This window comes from Cnephaeus nilssonii (genome assembly GCF_951640355.1).
Source record: "Cnephaeus nilssonii genome assembly, chromosome: 24".
NCBI classification, from domain to species: domain Eukaryota; kingdom Metazoa; phylum Chordata; class Mammalia; order Chiroptera; family Vespertilionidae; genus Cnephaeus; species Cnephaeus nilssonii.
Window position 1 is genome coordinate 3,724,308 of NC_137095.1, and position 16,073 is coordinate 3,740,380.

The 16,073-nt window shown below is 53.7% G+C and overlaps 1 protein-coding gene across 4 annotated transcripts in view; it reads left to right on the forward strand.

The window, feature by feature from the left end:
* Positions 1-16,073, forward strand: part of SCAPER (S-phase cyclin A associated protein in the ER) — a 187,797-nt gene that overhangs the window by 147,822 nt on the left and 23,902 nt on the right. For all 4 annotated transcript variants that reach the window (XM_079764048.1, XM_079764047.1, XM_079764046.1 and 1 more), the window contains exons 26-28: positions 4,143-4,375; positions 6,761-6,916; positions 14,609-14,846. In XM_079764048.1, coding sequence (XP_079620174.1) covers positions 4,143-4,375; positions 6,761-6,916; positions 14,609-14,846 — 627 coding nt within the window. The remainder of the gene's footprint in view (positions 1-4,142; positions 4,376-6,760; positions 6,917-14,608; positions 14,847-16,073) is intronic.

A 16,073-nucleotide genomic window follows, 5' to 3' on the forward strand; every position in this document is an offset into this window, starting at 1 on the left:
CCCGGGACCCTTCAGTCCGCAGGCCGACGCTCTATCCACTGAGCCAAACCGGTTTCAGCTCAATCAGTTTCTTTTGAGACTTCCAAGCCAGGGAGATCATCCTGGTTAATATCTGCCATGAGTTGTGTTTATGTACAGCATGACACGAGCATAGACGTCCTATTAAGTCCCGGTGGTGAGAAGACGTGTGTGTCTGACGACAGTGTGCGAAGGCCATGGAACATGACCACGGTGCAGGCTGTGTCCACTGCTGGGACCCTCTGCATGTCCTTCCTTTTCCCCTGAACTCTCCGTCCTGACAGGAGCTTTCTAAACAGCCAGTCTCTGCTGGTTCTCCGTGACCTTAACTCATCTTCCGACCATTGTGAACGCTCCGTGCAACTAAGAATAGGCAGAGCCGACCTCACAAGGCTAAAATCAGTTGGGTAGAATTACCCCTGACTACCAAGGTAATTTTCTCTCTCGTGGAGTCGTGTTACAGAGGATGGATTTATACCGCTAATAAAAGCATCTTTTCTGGTTTGCAAAAAAGAATTTGAATGTTTCTGAAACCACTTTGGTGGTAGGAGGTAGCGGGGGGGAAAGAATATGAGCTTGTCTTTTCAAAGCGGTGATGACTTTAATTTAATTTTGCTAAAACACTTTGCCTCGGGGGCTTGGCCCCATAAATATTGGGTTTCTCCTTGGAATGGATTTAGGATAAGTGCGCAGCACTTCCTCCAGCCCCGATGGCTTCTTTGGACCGTGGTTTCCTTCAGTGGAAGATGGAGAAATAAAAAAGATCGAGAGGGAAGATGTTGTGATAAGAATACACACATGAAATCAAAGGGGAAGACAGTGACGGTACCAGTGTGTTCTGCATAAACCTACGAGGGGAATCCCTTTCATCCATGGACAGAGGCTGTGCTGTTCCATTCTGCCCGAGGGCAGGTTCCCAGGAGATGAAGCTCAGAGCTGTGTGTTTCCCGGCCAGGCCTGTGCTTACCCGCAGGGGTAGTTACGGGCACTGCGCCTGCTGGGAAGGTCACCGCCGGCCCTCCATAGACCACCCGCCCGGGAGGAATGGGCTCCAGACTCGGGGAGGCCAGGTGTGCAGTGGGCCGGGCCGGGGCGCGGGGAGGAGGTGGGCTCGCACCCCTTCCCTGAAGGCCCCTCCTGGCAGCTGTGCGGCAGGAAGTGCAAACTCAAGCGCTGGTCTGTGAGCACACCGGAGCTCGGGTGCGTTTCACCGCTCGGTGTCCCAAGGCGCAGGGTTCTCACCCCCCGCAGGTGACCATGATGCCAGCTGGGCAGAGACAGGACAGAGCCCTGCCTGAGCAGACACCCTGCGCAGGGCAGGGAGCTTCTCCTCAAGGTTCCTCGTCTCGAATCTCGTTTTGAAGATTTGAAAGGAGCCGAAACCGGTTTGGCTCAGTGGATAGAGCGTCGGCCTTTGGACTGAAAGGTCCCGGGTTCGATTCCGGTCAAGGGCATGTACCTTGGTTGCGGGCACATCCCCAGTAGGGGGTGTGCAGGAGGCGGCTAATCGATGTTTCTCTCCCATCAATGTTTCTCTTCCTCTCTGTAAAAAATCAATAAAATATATTTTTTTAAAAAAGATTAGAAAGGACTTTTAGTCTCACTAAAGACAAGCCCCTCCTTGAACTAATTCAGGCACTTTTGAAATTCTTTCCTGGATGAAATAAGCAAAAGAAAACTCCATTCTCAGCAGTAAGGATCAACACTAAATGAGTAAATTAGGAAGAAAAAAAAGGTGTGGAAAACCAGGATGATGTGATTGAGCTGAGTGTGAGACTGACGTGGACGGTTGGGAACAGGAATCATGATGAGAAAGGAGAGGACGGCCCGGCCCAGGCCCCGGCTCACCCCGACCTGAGCAGCCTGAGGCCACAGGGCCCTGGTCTGACTGCCAGGTTGTCAGAGAAGCCTTTCAATCTGTGTTTACTTTATGTGAAACGGCCCAAATGGTGTTTATAGAATTGGCCTGAAAGCCCCAATGAAATAGTGAATTAGCCCTGGCCGGTGTGGCTCAGTGGATAGAGCATCAGCCTGCGGACTGAAGGGTCCCGGGTTCGATTCCAGTCAAGAGCACGTACCTCGGTTGCAGGCTCCTCCCCGACCTGAGGCCTGGTCGGGGCTCGTGCAGGAGGCAACCAATCAATGGGTTTTTCTCACATCAGTATTTCTCCCAGTCTTTCCCTCTACCTTCCACTTTCTCTAAAAATCAATGGAAAAAATATCCTCAAGTGAGGATTAAAAAAACAAAAAACGATCAGTTATGGACAGAGAATATGAGTATAAAAGTCTGTCCAGTTTGTCCTGGCCGGTGTCCACGTGGTTAGAGCACTTGCTTGTGCACCAGAGGGTCTTGCGTTGGATTCCTGGTCAAGGACACGTACCCCGGTTGCAGGTTCAATCCCCACCCCCTGGTGGGGTGCGTGGGGGAGGCAACCAATCAGTGTGTCTCTCTCATATCAATGTTTCTCTCTTTGTCTCCTCTCTTCCCCTCCACTCCCACTCTCTCTAAAAAATCAATGGAAAAAATATCCTCACTCCTTAGGTGAGGATTAAATATATATATTTATACCCGATTTACTTTACATTGATCTTATTTTGGGGGGGCAGATAAAGAAGTGACATTTATAATCTATAGATATAAAAGGCTAATATGCTAAATGTCCGACCGCCCAACTGGTCACTATGATATGCACCGGCCACCAGGGGGCAGACACTCAACACAGGAGCTGCCGAGCTGCAGTGACTTGGCAGCGGGGTTCTCGGGTAACGCACCCCAAAACCAGAGAGGAGGGAGCCCAATTCCTAGCGGGGCCCGCACGAGTCCACCTTCGGCCGTGGATTATGTTGTTGCTGGGGCACTGTCGCCCCGAATCTGGGTTACTGCACACTTGTGTTTGCATTCCATACCCTGTACGACAGCAACTTCGTAGAGTGCCCTCTTGTACTCCAGGACCCCTTGGGGGTGTCGGAGAGCCGGTTTCGGCCCGGTCCCCCCAGGGTAGGCCGAGGGACCCCCACCTGCTGCAGGGACCCCACTCACTCCACAGACGCCCTTCGAGCCATGGGTGTGGCCAGCCAGGAAGAGACCGCAAGAGGTTGGCTCCAGGGTGTTTCCAACCCCTTCTCACCCAGCCCCACCTACCAGCCACCTTCTGATAAACTTCCTTTCAGTGTGCACGAATCCGTGCACCAGGACACTAGTGTCCAAATAATAAGTATATTTCACCCAGAATTATCCCAGCAGCCCTAAATATAATGTTTTCTTGCCCTTCAACCAAGCATAAAGCTCTTACGGAATACCTTTTTTTTTTTTTTTTTTTAATGGAAGAGACATCAGAAAGGTAATGTTTGACCTGTGACTGATTTTCACCTCCCTCCGCAACCTGTGCTCTGACTGGGAATTGAACCATGACCTCTTGGTTCATAGGTCGACGCTCAGCCACCTAGCCACCGCGGCCCGGCTCTTCTTGATATCTTGATGTTCTCATTTTGAGCATAAGCAGTGACACTGGTTTGTAGTTAATAATAACTTCAGAGGAGCATAAGGCGAGTGTGTCTAACTAATAAGGATAACGTGAGTGTCACGTATGGTGCCATTAGTTACAGAGATCGGAATATGACCCAGTGTATTAGGAAAAACTATTTTGCCATTTTGTCATACGACATATAAATGTCATCCTAATAGAGGAATTTAGGTTGGATACTGCTGTCAGTTTACCAATTGGCTTGTTTTTTTATTTCATACATATTTTAATATAATTTATTCAAATGAATAAGTAATATTTATTGAACACTTGCAATATGTCCATGCATGAGCTAAACATTTGTGGGTGCTAGTTGGTTTCATCCTCACAGAAACCCTGTGATTTAGGTACTATTGTTACCCCTGTTTTACAAATGAGAAAACGGAAGGTTGGAGGTAGACCTACTCAAGGTCATGCAGCTAGCGAGGGCAAAGCTGAGATTTGAACTCAGCAATCTGACTTCACCACCAACGCTTGCACATTCAGATAGCCAACACTAGAATTTCAAAATTATTTATGATCCCAGAAATTTTCCACATCATCTCTGTCCATTTTTGATGATTCTATTTAAACATAATTACTGTATTTATTTCCTTCTAGGTTTATGTTCCAGATGAAAATAATGCTATTTTGGGAAGAAATACAAATAAGCAAGTTTTTGAAGGTTTGACAGCTGGACTTCTCAAAGTCAGTTCTGTGGTTTTTGGCTGCCTGATTGCCAATCGACCAGATGGAAACAGCCGGCCGGCTACCCCAAAGACGTCGACAGAAGAAACGAAAAACCAACCCTCCCAAGGCGATGCCTTTAACAGTCGCGTTCAGGACCTCATCAGGTAAAGCTGCTAGATTTTAAAATACTTTCTTCTTTGTTTAAAAAAACACGTTAAGGTAGTTTAAATCTCTGGGCCCATGTGATGGCAGTGGTTCTCACAACACCATCCTCTCATTCCTGGTAGAGAATACGCGACATTGTGTAGAGAGAAGGAGCGCTTGTTAATGGAAGGACTATAGCTGGTGCTCCTCTCTCATTCTTGGTATTTAGATATTTTAATATGTGAACACGTTGTGTCCAAGTCTTGCTATCAGCTCTTTCCAACAAGGATTCCTGAGCATCCTTCCATCCCAGGTCATCTCTGTCTATAAATCGGTGCAGACGTAAACAGTCACACCGCTACCATTTGTGGAGCATGTGGGCACCGTGTTGTGGGAGGTACTGAGTGAGGCTTTGCAGCCCTGCAGGTGAGGAAATGCTCAGAAAGGCACTGTTGTGACTCTTAACAGTTGAGCAGGTTGATAATTACGAGTCCTTCTTTCGTTTTCCAGTAGATGGAGCTATAGCCCAAGTTTTTGTTTTCTCTTACCTGAGCTACTTGCAGGAGGGCAGGGATGGCTGTGGGTTAGGGAGTGGTAGCCTGGGTGCGGAGAGCAGGGTGGTGGAGGTTGCCTCTGCTGTGTCGGGTCGTTTGGCTCTCAGAGCACCACCGCCATGACCAGGGCAAGGGGCATCTGGGTTCGTGAACCCCCCACCGCTGCCCCATTCCCTGTGGCCATTGGCTCTGCTGTGCTCTGACGGGGAAGCCGGAAGCTCCGGCTCCTCCTCTGCTGCTGCCCCTCACCCTCATCGGCTCAGAGTGGTGGCTGCTCCCAACTCCTCCTTGGCTACCTCCTTTGCCGGGGCCACTGGCTCAGCCCTGGCAGCCAGGCATCCGAGCTGTGTGCACGTTCCTGTCCCCCCTGCCCTGCCTCCCCTCCGAGTTTAATACACCTGCCTTCATAGGTACCACGTGTGAGTGCTGATCAGGGAGCCCTTGCTGGCTGATAGCTGACCTACCGGCTGCAAATGTAAGGGGCCTCTTCCATGATGCTGCTGTCCACGGCCTGTCTATGCCAGGACCACCTGCCTCGTGCTGTGGCTTGTAATACGGTGGGACTCAGCGTGTGGCACCTCCAGCTCTACTTGCTTGTCAGGACTGCTTCGCTGTTTGGTGTGTTTTGTGGTTCCATGCAGTTGTTTTTTCTGTTTCTGTAAGAAATGCCATTGGAATGTTCACTAGGGGGTTGTCCTGAATCCACAGACCTGAGCCGCTTTTCTTTCTCCTCTGTCTCTGCGTGCCTGCGTCTGTCAGCGTGGGCTCTGCCTGTAACTGGTGAGGGGCCACCAGCAAGCCCAGACTCCCATCTCTCCGGGCCGAGAGCCCCCGTGGAGAGAGATTCTTCCCGTAGGCACGGCCAGTTCCCCGAAGATGCTGAGGGGTCCCCGCAGGTCATGGCCCACCCGGGACTCCCCTGCTGCCGCGGAGACGGTGCTCAGCCTGTCCTGGAGCAAAGCTCTACGGGAGGCACGGCACTCGCCGGCCACGTGGGAGTGGAGGGGACGCACTGGGCAGACGGGAGCAGGCGGCCACTGCTGCTCCCCCTGGGCCGCGGCGATAGTTCGCTGGGACGGCTCAGGCAAGCGCACTTTCTAGACTGGGACGTTCTGTACGGATACAGGGTCTGGTTCTATTAGATCAGGTTATCAGATTCCTCCGCCTCACCTCCTTACCCAGAGGCCACGGGGACGCACCGAGGAGCAGGCGCACCGGCTCCTTCACACGTGTCCCTGGAAGTCAGCGTGTTGGCGTTCAGGATGGCTGCATCGTGGTCCTGTCCTCTCATGCATGGCAATGCAGTAGCACCGAGTCAGGATGAGACGTCTAAGCTAAGGTGGTGGATCTGCAAGGTCATTATCGTCTTACCTGTAAGACGCCGGTGCCTCGTCCCAGGTCAGCTCTCAGGGCTGGCACTTTCCAGAGCAGAAAGCGGTGAGCATTTCACTGCCGGGTCTGTACTGAATAGTGTTAGGGTTCTTTAAACAGGGAACCTGCAGCTGGCAGCAGAGGGTTCAGTTTGAACAGGGTGTGTGGGCAGCATCGGAGTGTAAGGAGCACTGACCTCGAGGGCAGAGGTCATCACAGCATTCCAGCTATTGCCGGCGCCAGCCCCACGATGGCCAGGTGATGATGCTCGGTCATCTTTCTGGAGAAGCGGTGTGAGCATCACTCAGAGAGGAGAACCACTTACAGAAATAGCTCGTTGTTCGGGACTAAATCACTGGAGAAGTTTGACTCGGACGGGTGTTGTTGGCTGTGTGAGGACCTAAGCTCCTGTTTGGTCAGACTGACGGGAAGGGAGGGTGCGGCGGCCTGCGCGGGGGTAACGCTTCTCCGCCCTTGCAGCTACGTGGTGAGCATCGGCCTGATCCACAAGCTGTGTGGCTGCTTCCTGTCCGTGCAAGGCCCGGTGGACGAGAACCCCAGGCTGGCCTCGCTGCTGCAGCACGCGGCCGGCCTCCTGCAGGGCGCCTGCGCGCTGTGCTGGGCTCTCACCGGCAGGTAAGTGCCTCCTGAGGTCCGTCTGGACCGAACCCGGGAAACTTCTCTTCCATTTGGGGAATTTCCTGGGGAGGCAGGTGGTCATCTTGGCCTTCTTTATGGTCCTGCCCCATCCTTACTGGCTTCCCGTATAGAAGTGGGCGGCAGCCTCCTGTCAGTCTGTTTTCCTGGTGGGTGTCGTAAACTTGACTCGTTGATGGGAAAGACCGAGGGGGAAGCCGGGTCCAGGGGAGGCAGTGCATCAGCGGCAAAGCCACGCCCAGACCAGGCCGGTCCTGAGCACGGCACAGCCCTGGGCGCCACACCGTGTTCACAGCCACGAGGGGTTTTATTCTCCCCTTTGCCCCGTATTCCACGGATCCCGTGAGTAAGGGAAGGACCGTCCAAAATCAGTAGCTCCCTGAAGTCACACATGACCCAGGGGATGATTGTCGCGGGGTGCCGGGACTTCTGCCGCCCGGTGGGCTCTAGACTCCGCCCGGGGCCCTCTCCTCGGAGGCCCAGGACCCCCCCGCCCCCCAACTGTAGGGTGACTCAGCGTTTCCGATGGCCATGGGACTTCCCTCCCGGGATACGGAGGACTTTCAGTAGAATAATTTCCTTATAATTAATTACAAGCAGCACTGCATACAGAGTATTTTTTAGGGGTTTTTCAAGAATAAAACTAATTATTGCCCCGGCTGGTGGGCTCAGTGGTTGAGCATCGACCTATGAACTAGAAGGTCACAGTTCAATTCCTGGTCAGGGCACATGCCTGGGTTGTGGGCTCGATCCCCAGTAGGGGGCATGAAGGAGGCAGCCAATCGATGATTCTCTCTCATCATTAATGTTTCTATCTCTCTCTCCCTCTCCCTTCCTCTCTCTGAAATTAATAAAAAAAGAATAAAATCAATTATTGAAACTTCTAAAGTCTTCACACTTAAAGAAATATTACCCATCTATATTCAGTGTACACAGAATACCACTGACTAGATTCAGAATATCTTAAAAGACAGAATTTTTTTCTAAAATGAACCTTCTCAACATTTCTTGTGCTGTGCATAGGACCCCTGAGCCCACCTGCTCTTCCTTGGCCTCCCCCCTCCCCCCAGTCACATCGCCATGAAGATCGGGACTGAGGGTCGGGAAGCCAGTGCTCCATCAGTCTGCTCCTTCCTGAGCCGAAGGGCACGCAGGGAGCGCTGTTTGTGGGTCTGTGACCGGAGGAGCCGGTGCCCACACTCCACACACAGGCTGATGCCACCCACTCGCCCCTGTGCTCTCCCTTCCCCCGAGGGACCCCGCCTGGGCCTGGCTCTTCCATGCGCCACGCTGTCTGGGCTCGAGGGAGTGGCCGGTGAGGTACCAAGTGAGCCCCATCCCTGGGAGCCCTGGGAGGCCGCCCGGGAGGCCGGCGGGAGGTGGGGACGCCCTGGGGACTGGATTGTCTCCGAGGGGCGACAGGACCATGTTTCTGTTAAAGCGCCGGCCCTGAACCGTGCACCAGTACCCGGTGGCAGGAGCCTCGCGGTGGCAGGACTGGGGCGCCTGTGGGGACGGAGTGAGCGGGAGGGACGTGCCTGGCTTGGACGACGAGGGAGGAGGAAGGAAGGGAGGGATCCAGAATGACTCCAGGGTCTGACTTTAAATTTCTGAGTGGTAGACGGTATGGTCCCAGCTTAGGCAGCGTAAGCATTTTCCACGGAGCCTCCCAGGCATGCCTAAGGATTGTGCAAGCAGGCCGAAGTCTGTGTAAGTTTTATGTAAAACCAAAGTGTGTGTGTGTCTGTGCGTGTGCACACGTGCCGAGAGAAGTACAATTGTTTCGATGTACTTAATGCAGCTGGATTTTTAAATAAATTAGTGATTAACTCTTGGCAGTTTTTAAGAATTCCTAATACATTTTACCCAATATAATTTTCTTCTCCAAACTCAGTTACTCAGCAAGTTTCTGTTAGTAAGCCTTGCTGCAGAAGCAGATTATTCTAGAAAAGAGGTCCAGGCGGTTCCTGATTCAAATTTCCTCGGAGTGACTCCGGTCGCTGTTCTCTCCCCTCCTTTAGTCCCCAGCGTTTCCTGGCACCACCGAGGCCCCCAATACTTACAGACCATGTCGTTCTACGTCCCCCTCTTTATGGAAATTATATTTCTAACTGCAAATGCAGCAGCCTGTGAAAGCACTTGGTTACGTGTGTGACACAGTGTCAGCGAGGTCACAGCCGTGTCCGAAGCGAGTGGCCGTGGTGATGGGGGTCGTTCACCAGCGCCTGTTTGGGCTGCAGGAGCCAGGACGGTGTGACCTTCGCGCCCGGCAGGAATCAGAGACAAAGAGGAGCCAGAGGCCGCCTGTGTGGGCGGCCGCGCCCGGAGACAATTAAGTGCCCCTGAGAGCACAGGCCTCGGTACACGCCTGCCGGGTCTGCTGGTGGCCGCCTGTGGGAGGGCGATTAGCAGGTGGCCGAGCCCGCTGCCATTGTGCCCTTAATCTCCTCATTTCTACCTGGCTCTCCGGGAGGCCGCCTGGGTGTTAGGATGCGCACGGCTAATCCTCGCTCAGGGCGGGGAAAGGCACTGCTCGGTGTGAACAAGGAGCTTGCATTTAAGTAAAAACTGAAATTGTGATCTTCTCGAAAAAGGACTGGTTTTACGTTAGGATTACTCCAGAATTTCACCAGTGAGTTCACAAACTACCGTCCTTCATCACTTAAACCAGGCGTCCTCAAACTACGGCCCGCGGGCCACATGCGGGTGTTTTTGCCGTTTTGTTTTTTTACTTCAAAATAAGGTATGTGCAGTGTGCATAGGAATTTGTTCATAGTTTTTTTTAAAACTACAGTCAGGCCCTCCAGCGGTCTGAGGGACAGTGAGCTGGCCCCCTGTTTAAGAAGTTTGAGGACCCCTGACTTAAACAAAACTCAGCCGTCTGTAAGAGGGCCCTCAGAAACGCCTGCTGCCAGTTTTCCGTTCTCGGTCCCAGAGGAAAGGATGGTTTTCAGATCCCAGCCGTGCTCACGGCGGCCCTCGGGTGCTGGCTCCTGAGCCCACCTGGCAGGACCACAGCAGTCCTGAGCGACTTCCACTTAGTCGGAGGCATTTCCAGACTCACAGCGGCAGGGGCTCCCCAGCGAGGGCGGGGAGCAGGGGGTGCTCAGTCCCAGAGGCACAGCCCCGACCCCTGCCCGTTCTAATCGGCTGGTGAAGACTTCTGAATTCTGGAATATTTTCACACAAAAAGAGGTTTGTCGTTACGTGTATCGGTGGTTTTCATTCCCATATCCCTCAGCCTCAGTAACAAAATGGGTTCTACCCAAGATCCCTGGAAACCTGTCCTAAAAAGATAGGAAGGGTTTTAAGTTGGCCCGTTAATTATGGGGATAAATGAGTGCCTCTCAAGTGTTTAAGGGTGCTTGAAAACCGTTTGTTCGGGCGAAGGTAAACTGTAACTCCGCCTGCCTGAATCATTCACTCATTCATTAAATAAATATTTATGTAGCACTTCGCTGTGCCAGGCCCTGAGCTAGGCGTGGAGATCCAGAAATGACTCAGACATCTATCCTGCCCTCAAGGACCTTGTAAGCTAGAAGGGAAGGAAGTTCATAGACGCTACCGTGGTGAGAGGCGGAGAGTGCTACGGAGGCTGCGCACACGGGCCCAGCACACGGCCGGTCAGTGCAGAACGGCTGCTGGGGTGCAGAGGAGGAGAGGTCCGCTTAGTGGGAGGAATTGACTGTTTTTGGAGCAACTAAAGTTCAATCTGGGCCTTGGAAGACAGGAAGGGCTGCAACATTTAGAGTTGAAAAAGGAGCAAACAAAGAAGAAAACAAAACGGCATCACGCAGAAACGTATGAAGAATGGAGGACTGACTTCAGCTGGATTTTGATGTCGGTGCCTCCCAGGCTGTTATGAGGCTCAGAGGAGACAATAAGTGTACCAGGAACGTGTGAGCTACCGGCAGGCTTGGTCTGTAGGTGGGTGGGCAGGGCGGCCCCTCTGGGGAGGCGACCCTGAAGCTGAGATGGAGTCCGTCAGGGAAAGCCTTGGGCACCGGGCTGCCGTCGAGTTAGCCCCCACAGTGGGCGTCCCAGACACGGGAGGCAGCGCGACCGCGGCTCAGGAACTGCGGTGCAGGGGAAGGCGGGAGGGGAGGCCGGGCCAGGGCAGAGATCAGAAGTTTGGATTTTTTCCGAGTGGGATGGGGGGCCCTGGAGGAGATGAAGCAGGCGAGTGGCATCACCTGACGGTTAAAAAGTAGCGGGGCTCCTGTTTACTCTGTAGACAGGGTGGGGGCGTCACCAGGCAGCCCCCACGTGACCGTTCCCTCAGGTCCTCGCCCGGCGGGGCAGGTGCCTTCCGTGGCAGCACGGCGGAGCTCGTTCAGCCTCACGGCCAAGTCCCAAAGGTAGGAGAGGCCCCCAGTGTGGGCAGAACGCGCAGAATCCGCCCAGAGCCGTGGCTGTGTGAGGGACTGAGGGAGCTGAGGCTACAGAGGCAGACACCCAGCGAGAGGCAGCCCTGCCCGAGGCTCCCGACCCAGGACCGCACCTGCCAGTCACCCTCCGCTGCTCCCTCCCGCCTCCTTAGAGCGTGCAGCTCGCTTTCCAGAACACCCAGTACTGGGCGCCCGCAGCCCCAGCTCCCTTCTCGGAGCAGGGGGTTCAACCAGTGACTTCACCCACCTGGCACACCTCCGAGTGGCGTTCTCTGGGGTCCGGGCTAAAGGGGGGGTCACACAGAGGCCTGAGGGGTTCCAGGACCACAGGAGCGAACAGGCCCAACTCCAAGAAGCTAGGAGAGCAGTCGAGAAGGTGCCCGCACTGAAGGAGACCCAGGGACCGGGGGACGACAGCAAGCCGGCCAGGAGCAGGCGGGAGGGGGCCCAGCAAGGCCTGGAACGTGAGTGGTCTAACGCCGAGTGGGGGGGGGGGGCCGGGGGGGCCCTCACAGGTGACTGCAGCTCTTGCCCCGCTACGCTCTCCTTTAAGGCAGTCAGGTTTTCAGGTCCTGTTCAGGAGTATCGATAGCTTTTCCTAGTTGAATTTAGCTTTTTAATGAGCAGAAATGAATATGCCACTAAGATCTAGAGACCAAACAAAAACACTTTAAAATCCAGCCCTCGCTGGTTTGGCTCAGTGGCTAGAGCAGGGGTCCTCAAACTTTTTAAACAGGGGGCCAGTTCACTGTCCCTCAGACCATTGGAGGGCTGGACTATAGTTTAAAAAAAAACTATGAACAAATTCCTATGCACACTGCACATATCTTATTTTGAAGTAAAAAAACAAAACGGCAAAAACACCCGCATGTGGCCCGCGGGCCGTAGTTTGAGGACACCTGGGATAGAGCGTCTGCCCCCGGACTAAAGGGTCCCGGGTTCGATTCCAGTCAAGGGCACATGCCTCCATTGTAGGCTCGATCCCCGGCCCTGGTCGGGGCGTGTGCAGGAGGCAACCAATCGATGTGTCTCTCTCACATCGATGTTTCTCTCTGTCTCTTCCCCTCCCTTCCACTGTCTCTAAAAATCAATGGGAAAATGTCCTCAGGTGAGGATTAACAACAAAAAAATAAAATAAAATCGGATAAAATTGAGAAGATCTCAGCGTGTAATATACAACATTTCAGATCTGACTTTTTAGGTTTTCCATGCATTTTTAAAGAAAACGTTATGCCTGATATGAATGAGGCCTTTTACCTTTTTTATTATAAACATTCAGGCTGAAAGTGATTATAACTGACAGTTAAGACCAACAGCAGCCAGTGGCCTGTTCGTGGACAAATGATCTGCATTTCAGACTGAATCAAAAGTAAACACTCTCTGGAGTCCCCTCAGGACTGAGCTAGGCCGGCCTCCCGCCCGCAGGGAGAGGGGCTTCCCCGTGAGGCGTGGTGTCTGCCTCCAGCCGCCTCCATTCATTCTGATCTTGGACGCTCACTGGGTGGATTTTTCTGAAGGACCATTTTCGGTCCATCAGGAGAACGTGGCCGAAGATCTTGGGATGTGTTCTTTATATGATCTATGATCAGGGTTTCCCTAAATGATGCAGTGGGGTAGGGAGAGGGGGACGCATTCTGATGACTTTACTGACTTTTTTTTCTTATTCTTTTGAAAAAAAGTACCGTACTTTCCGGCGTATAAGACGACAGGGCGTATAAGATTTTCCTGGGTTAAAAAGTCGTTTTATACGCCGGAAAATATGGTATATTGGACTATATTGATGGGATTAGATGTAATGGATTAGATATATTGGACTACCGTATTTTCCGGCGTATAAAACGACTTTTTAACCCAGGAAAATCTTATACGCCCAGTCGTCTTATACGCCGGAAAATACGGTAGTAGCAGTAAATTCATGTCATTTGAGAAATTCTTGGAAAGTCTAGGTATTAAGGCGCCTTACATGTTAAAGCCATATTCCTGAATATCTGCATGGGGACGTGCTGACAGTCCCTTTAAAACCAGCGCCAGCAGCAAGGGGGGGGGGGGCGGGGGGGAGCAGCCTTCTCGCTCACGGCAGCAGGACTTCAGCAGCGCAATGTCACTCATCCCCGAGGCTTCAGGGAGAAATGGCTCTGGCTTGTCACTGGCTCTCAGAGGCAGTCGGTGCTAAACAAACACAGACCCTTGTTGGAACCTTACAGTAAACCCAGACGCATTAGTCTCTGCTCCGTCTCCCGGCAGGTCTGACCCCCACCTCTCTGGCTGGGGGGGGGGGGGGGGGGACGGGGAAGGGCCAACGGACACGCTCACAGCGTGCAAGGTTCTGAGGTGCCCGTGAGCAAACAGATGCGATTTCTTACCTTTTTGTTTTCACTGAGTCCCGTAAGATAGGAAGTGTTTCTCCACGATGATGCAGGGTTACATTTCAGCCTGTGTACCTGTTGGACAGTGTTCAGTCGCCCGAGATTTGACGTCAGAGGAGGAGGCATGGGGGGAAGGAAGAGTCCTCCTCAAAAGCCCTCGGAGTGCCCTGCCCGTGCCACCAGCATGTTTGTGTGTCCCAGAGTGTGCCACCTGGTCACTAGGTCTCGGAGGTGCCTCCTCAGGGGGCAATCGGGGTGCCATTTCCCGGGGGGAGGGGGGAGGGAATGATTGGCAGCCATGGGCACTAACACCGCAGGTTCGTGTCAGTCGGTGCTTCCTGGGACCCGAGCTGAGGAGTGAGGTGGGTGTGCAAACCCCGGCTTCACGTTGGCTCCGGGAGTCCATTTCCCAGCACTGGCTTCGGGCTCCCCCACATGCTGCCCCGTGCCCCTGGCTGCTCAGCGGAGTTCCTGGTGTTGGGGTGACGCTCACCCAGATGGCTGGTTCAGGGGTCTGGCCCCGCCCTGCCCTGCCCTGCTCCTTGATGAGGAAAGTGCCCCGGGGGTTCCATGTCTGCCCGTCTCAGGTCCCAGCACAGCCCTGGCTGTGCGGCCTCTGCTGTCTGCTGCCCGAGAGCTGCTCCCCGGGGGTTCCCGTGTGCGTCCCGAGGAGCCATGCTGGTTTGGGTCTCTGGGCCCCAGCAGTGCTCGGGCCTGTGGCCAGACCCGGAACCTAAGCAGAGGAGGGCTACCCCGGCTTCGACCCCAGCCCGGGCCGCGTGTGCTCAGTGCCCGCAGCGGCGGGGATGCCTCGAGGGCTCGTGTTCCCTATTGCCTCCTCGGATGGTTTGCTCGGTGCCTGCTCGTCTCGCTCCGTCCTGGAGGTAGAGGTCAAGAGCTGGGTGTCTCTTTGTCAGGTCGTACAGCATATTCGACAGCAATCGCCAGGACCTCACAGGACTGACGGCGGCTCTGCAGGCCACAGACCTCGCGGGCGTCCTGCACATGCTCTACTGCATCCTGTTCCACGGCACCCTCTCGGACCCCGGCACCGCCAGCCCCCAGGAGAGCTACTCTCAGAACACGGTCCAGGTGGCCATTCAGAGCTTACGTTTCTTCAACAGCTTTGCGGCTCTCGATCTGCCCGCTTTTCAGGTACGGAGCATTGGCTGGCGTCGGTGACTGACCACCGGGCCGTGTCCAGTGTAGACAGGAGGTGAGGGTCTTCCGGACTGGGCATGAGGAATGAACTACGATAAAGCGGTAACTCACCGGTCTGAGGGTTGCACGGAGGGCTCGGCGAGCCAGCACACAGTAGGCCCTCGAGAAATGCGGACCAACACAGCTTGTGGAGATGAAGGCTTGAGTCACACGGTGCGTGGGAAGTTCAGTGTAGCAGCGGCCAAGCTGTGTGCCATGGTGTGAGCCTCATATTTCATTAGAATATTTTCCACCGTTTCCATTTCATTGTGTACTAATAAGGCTGTCAAAATATTTTTATCCCTCCAGCGTAGAGTGTGGTTTCACTCTGAATTCATGTTGGCACAGATGGCCCTGAGGTCCCGGATATTGTATATCGTCTGGTCTGACACTTTTTACAATTGAAGGTGGTCTCCTGAAACAAATCAACGTACTGACTAGGCAGTTAATTCTGGCTAAAGAGGAAATATAGGCTCCTTGAAAAATTGGTTTAATTTTTATATTCAAACTTGGTGCCCCTTGACCTGCACTTATCAGTGAAGGTTAAACGGAGGGCACGGGGTCGCAGCACGCTGGACGCAGCTAATTAAATAGGGCTGAGCGAGAGGATGTCACTGCTTGATTTAAGGGCAGAGGCCTCCGAAGTCTCCCTGGGGCTGGAAGCGTTTTGTCTCCGCAGTGACACCGAGACAGGGACACTCCGACATCAGCAGTCATTGTGTGTCGGCAGCACTCACTTACAGGGCTGCCCGCCACCAGCAGGCAGAGCGCGTTCATGGGAGCTTCCCAGCCGCCACGTACCGCCCGCTTCAAGCCGGCCCAGACCTCGCAGCCAGCAGCGGGCTTCCCTCGGGGTGGGCTGCGAGCCTTTTCTGTGGGCTCGCTCTCCCCTTTGCCCTCCTGTCACTCTGTCTGTCTGACATGTTTATTAAATAGAAGCTCCGGCTGTGCAGCCAGCCCCGGCTCTCCCGCGTGCCCACCGCCCACCGCCCTGCACGGAGGCCCTGCAAGCCTCGGAGCTGGGGGGCGGGGGGGGGGCCGGGTTTGGGGGGGGACAGGGGCTGATGGTTGGGTGTTTTACATTCTTTGGGGAGCCTTGGGTTTATAGAGCTGTGTATTTGAATAATAACTAGTTATTTATGTTTCCTTTCTATTTGAGCATAAGTAAATAATTAGAATTCT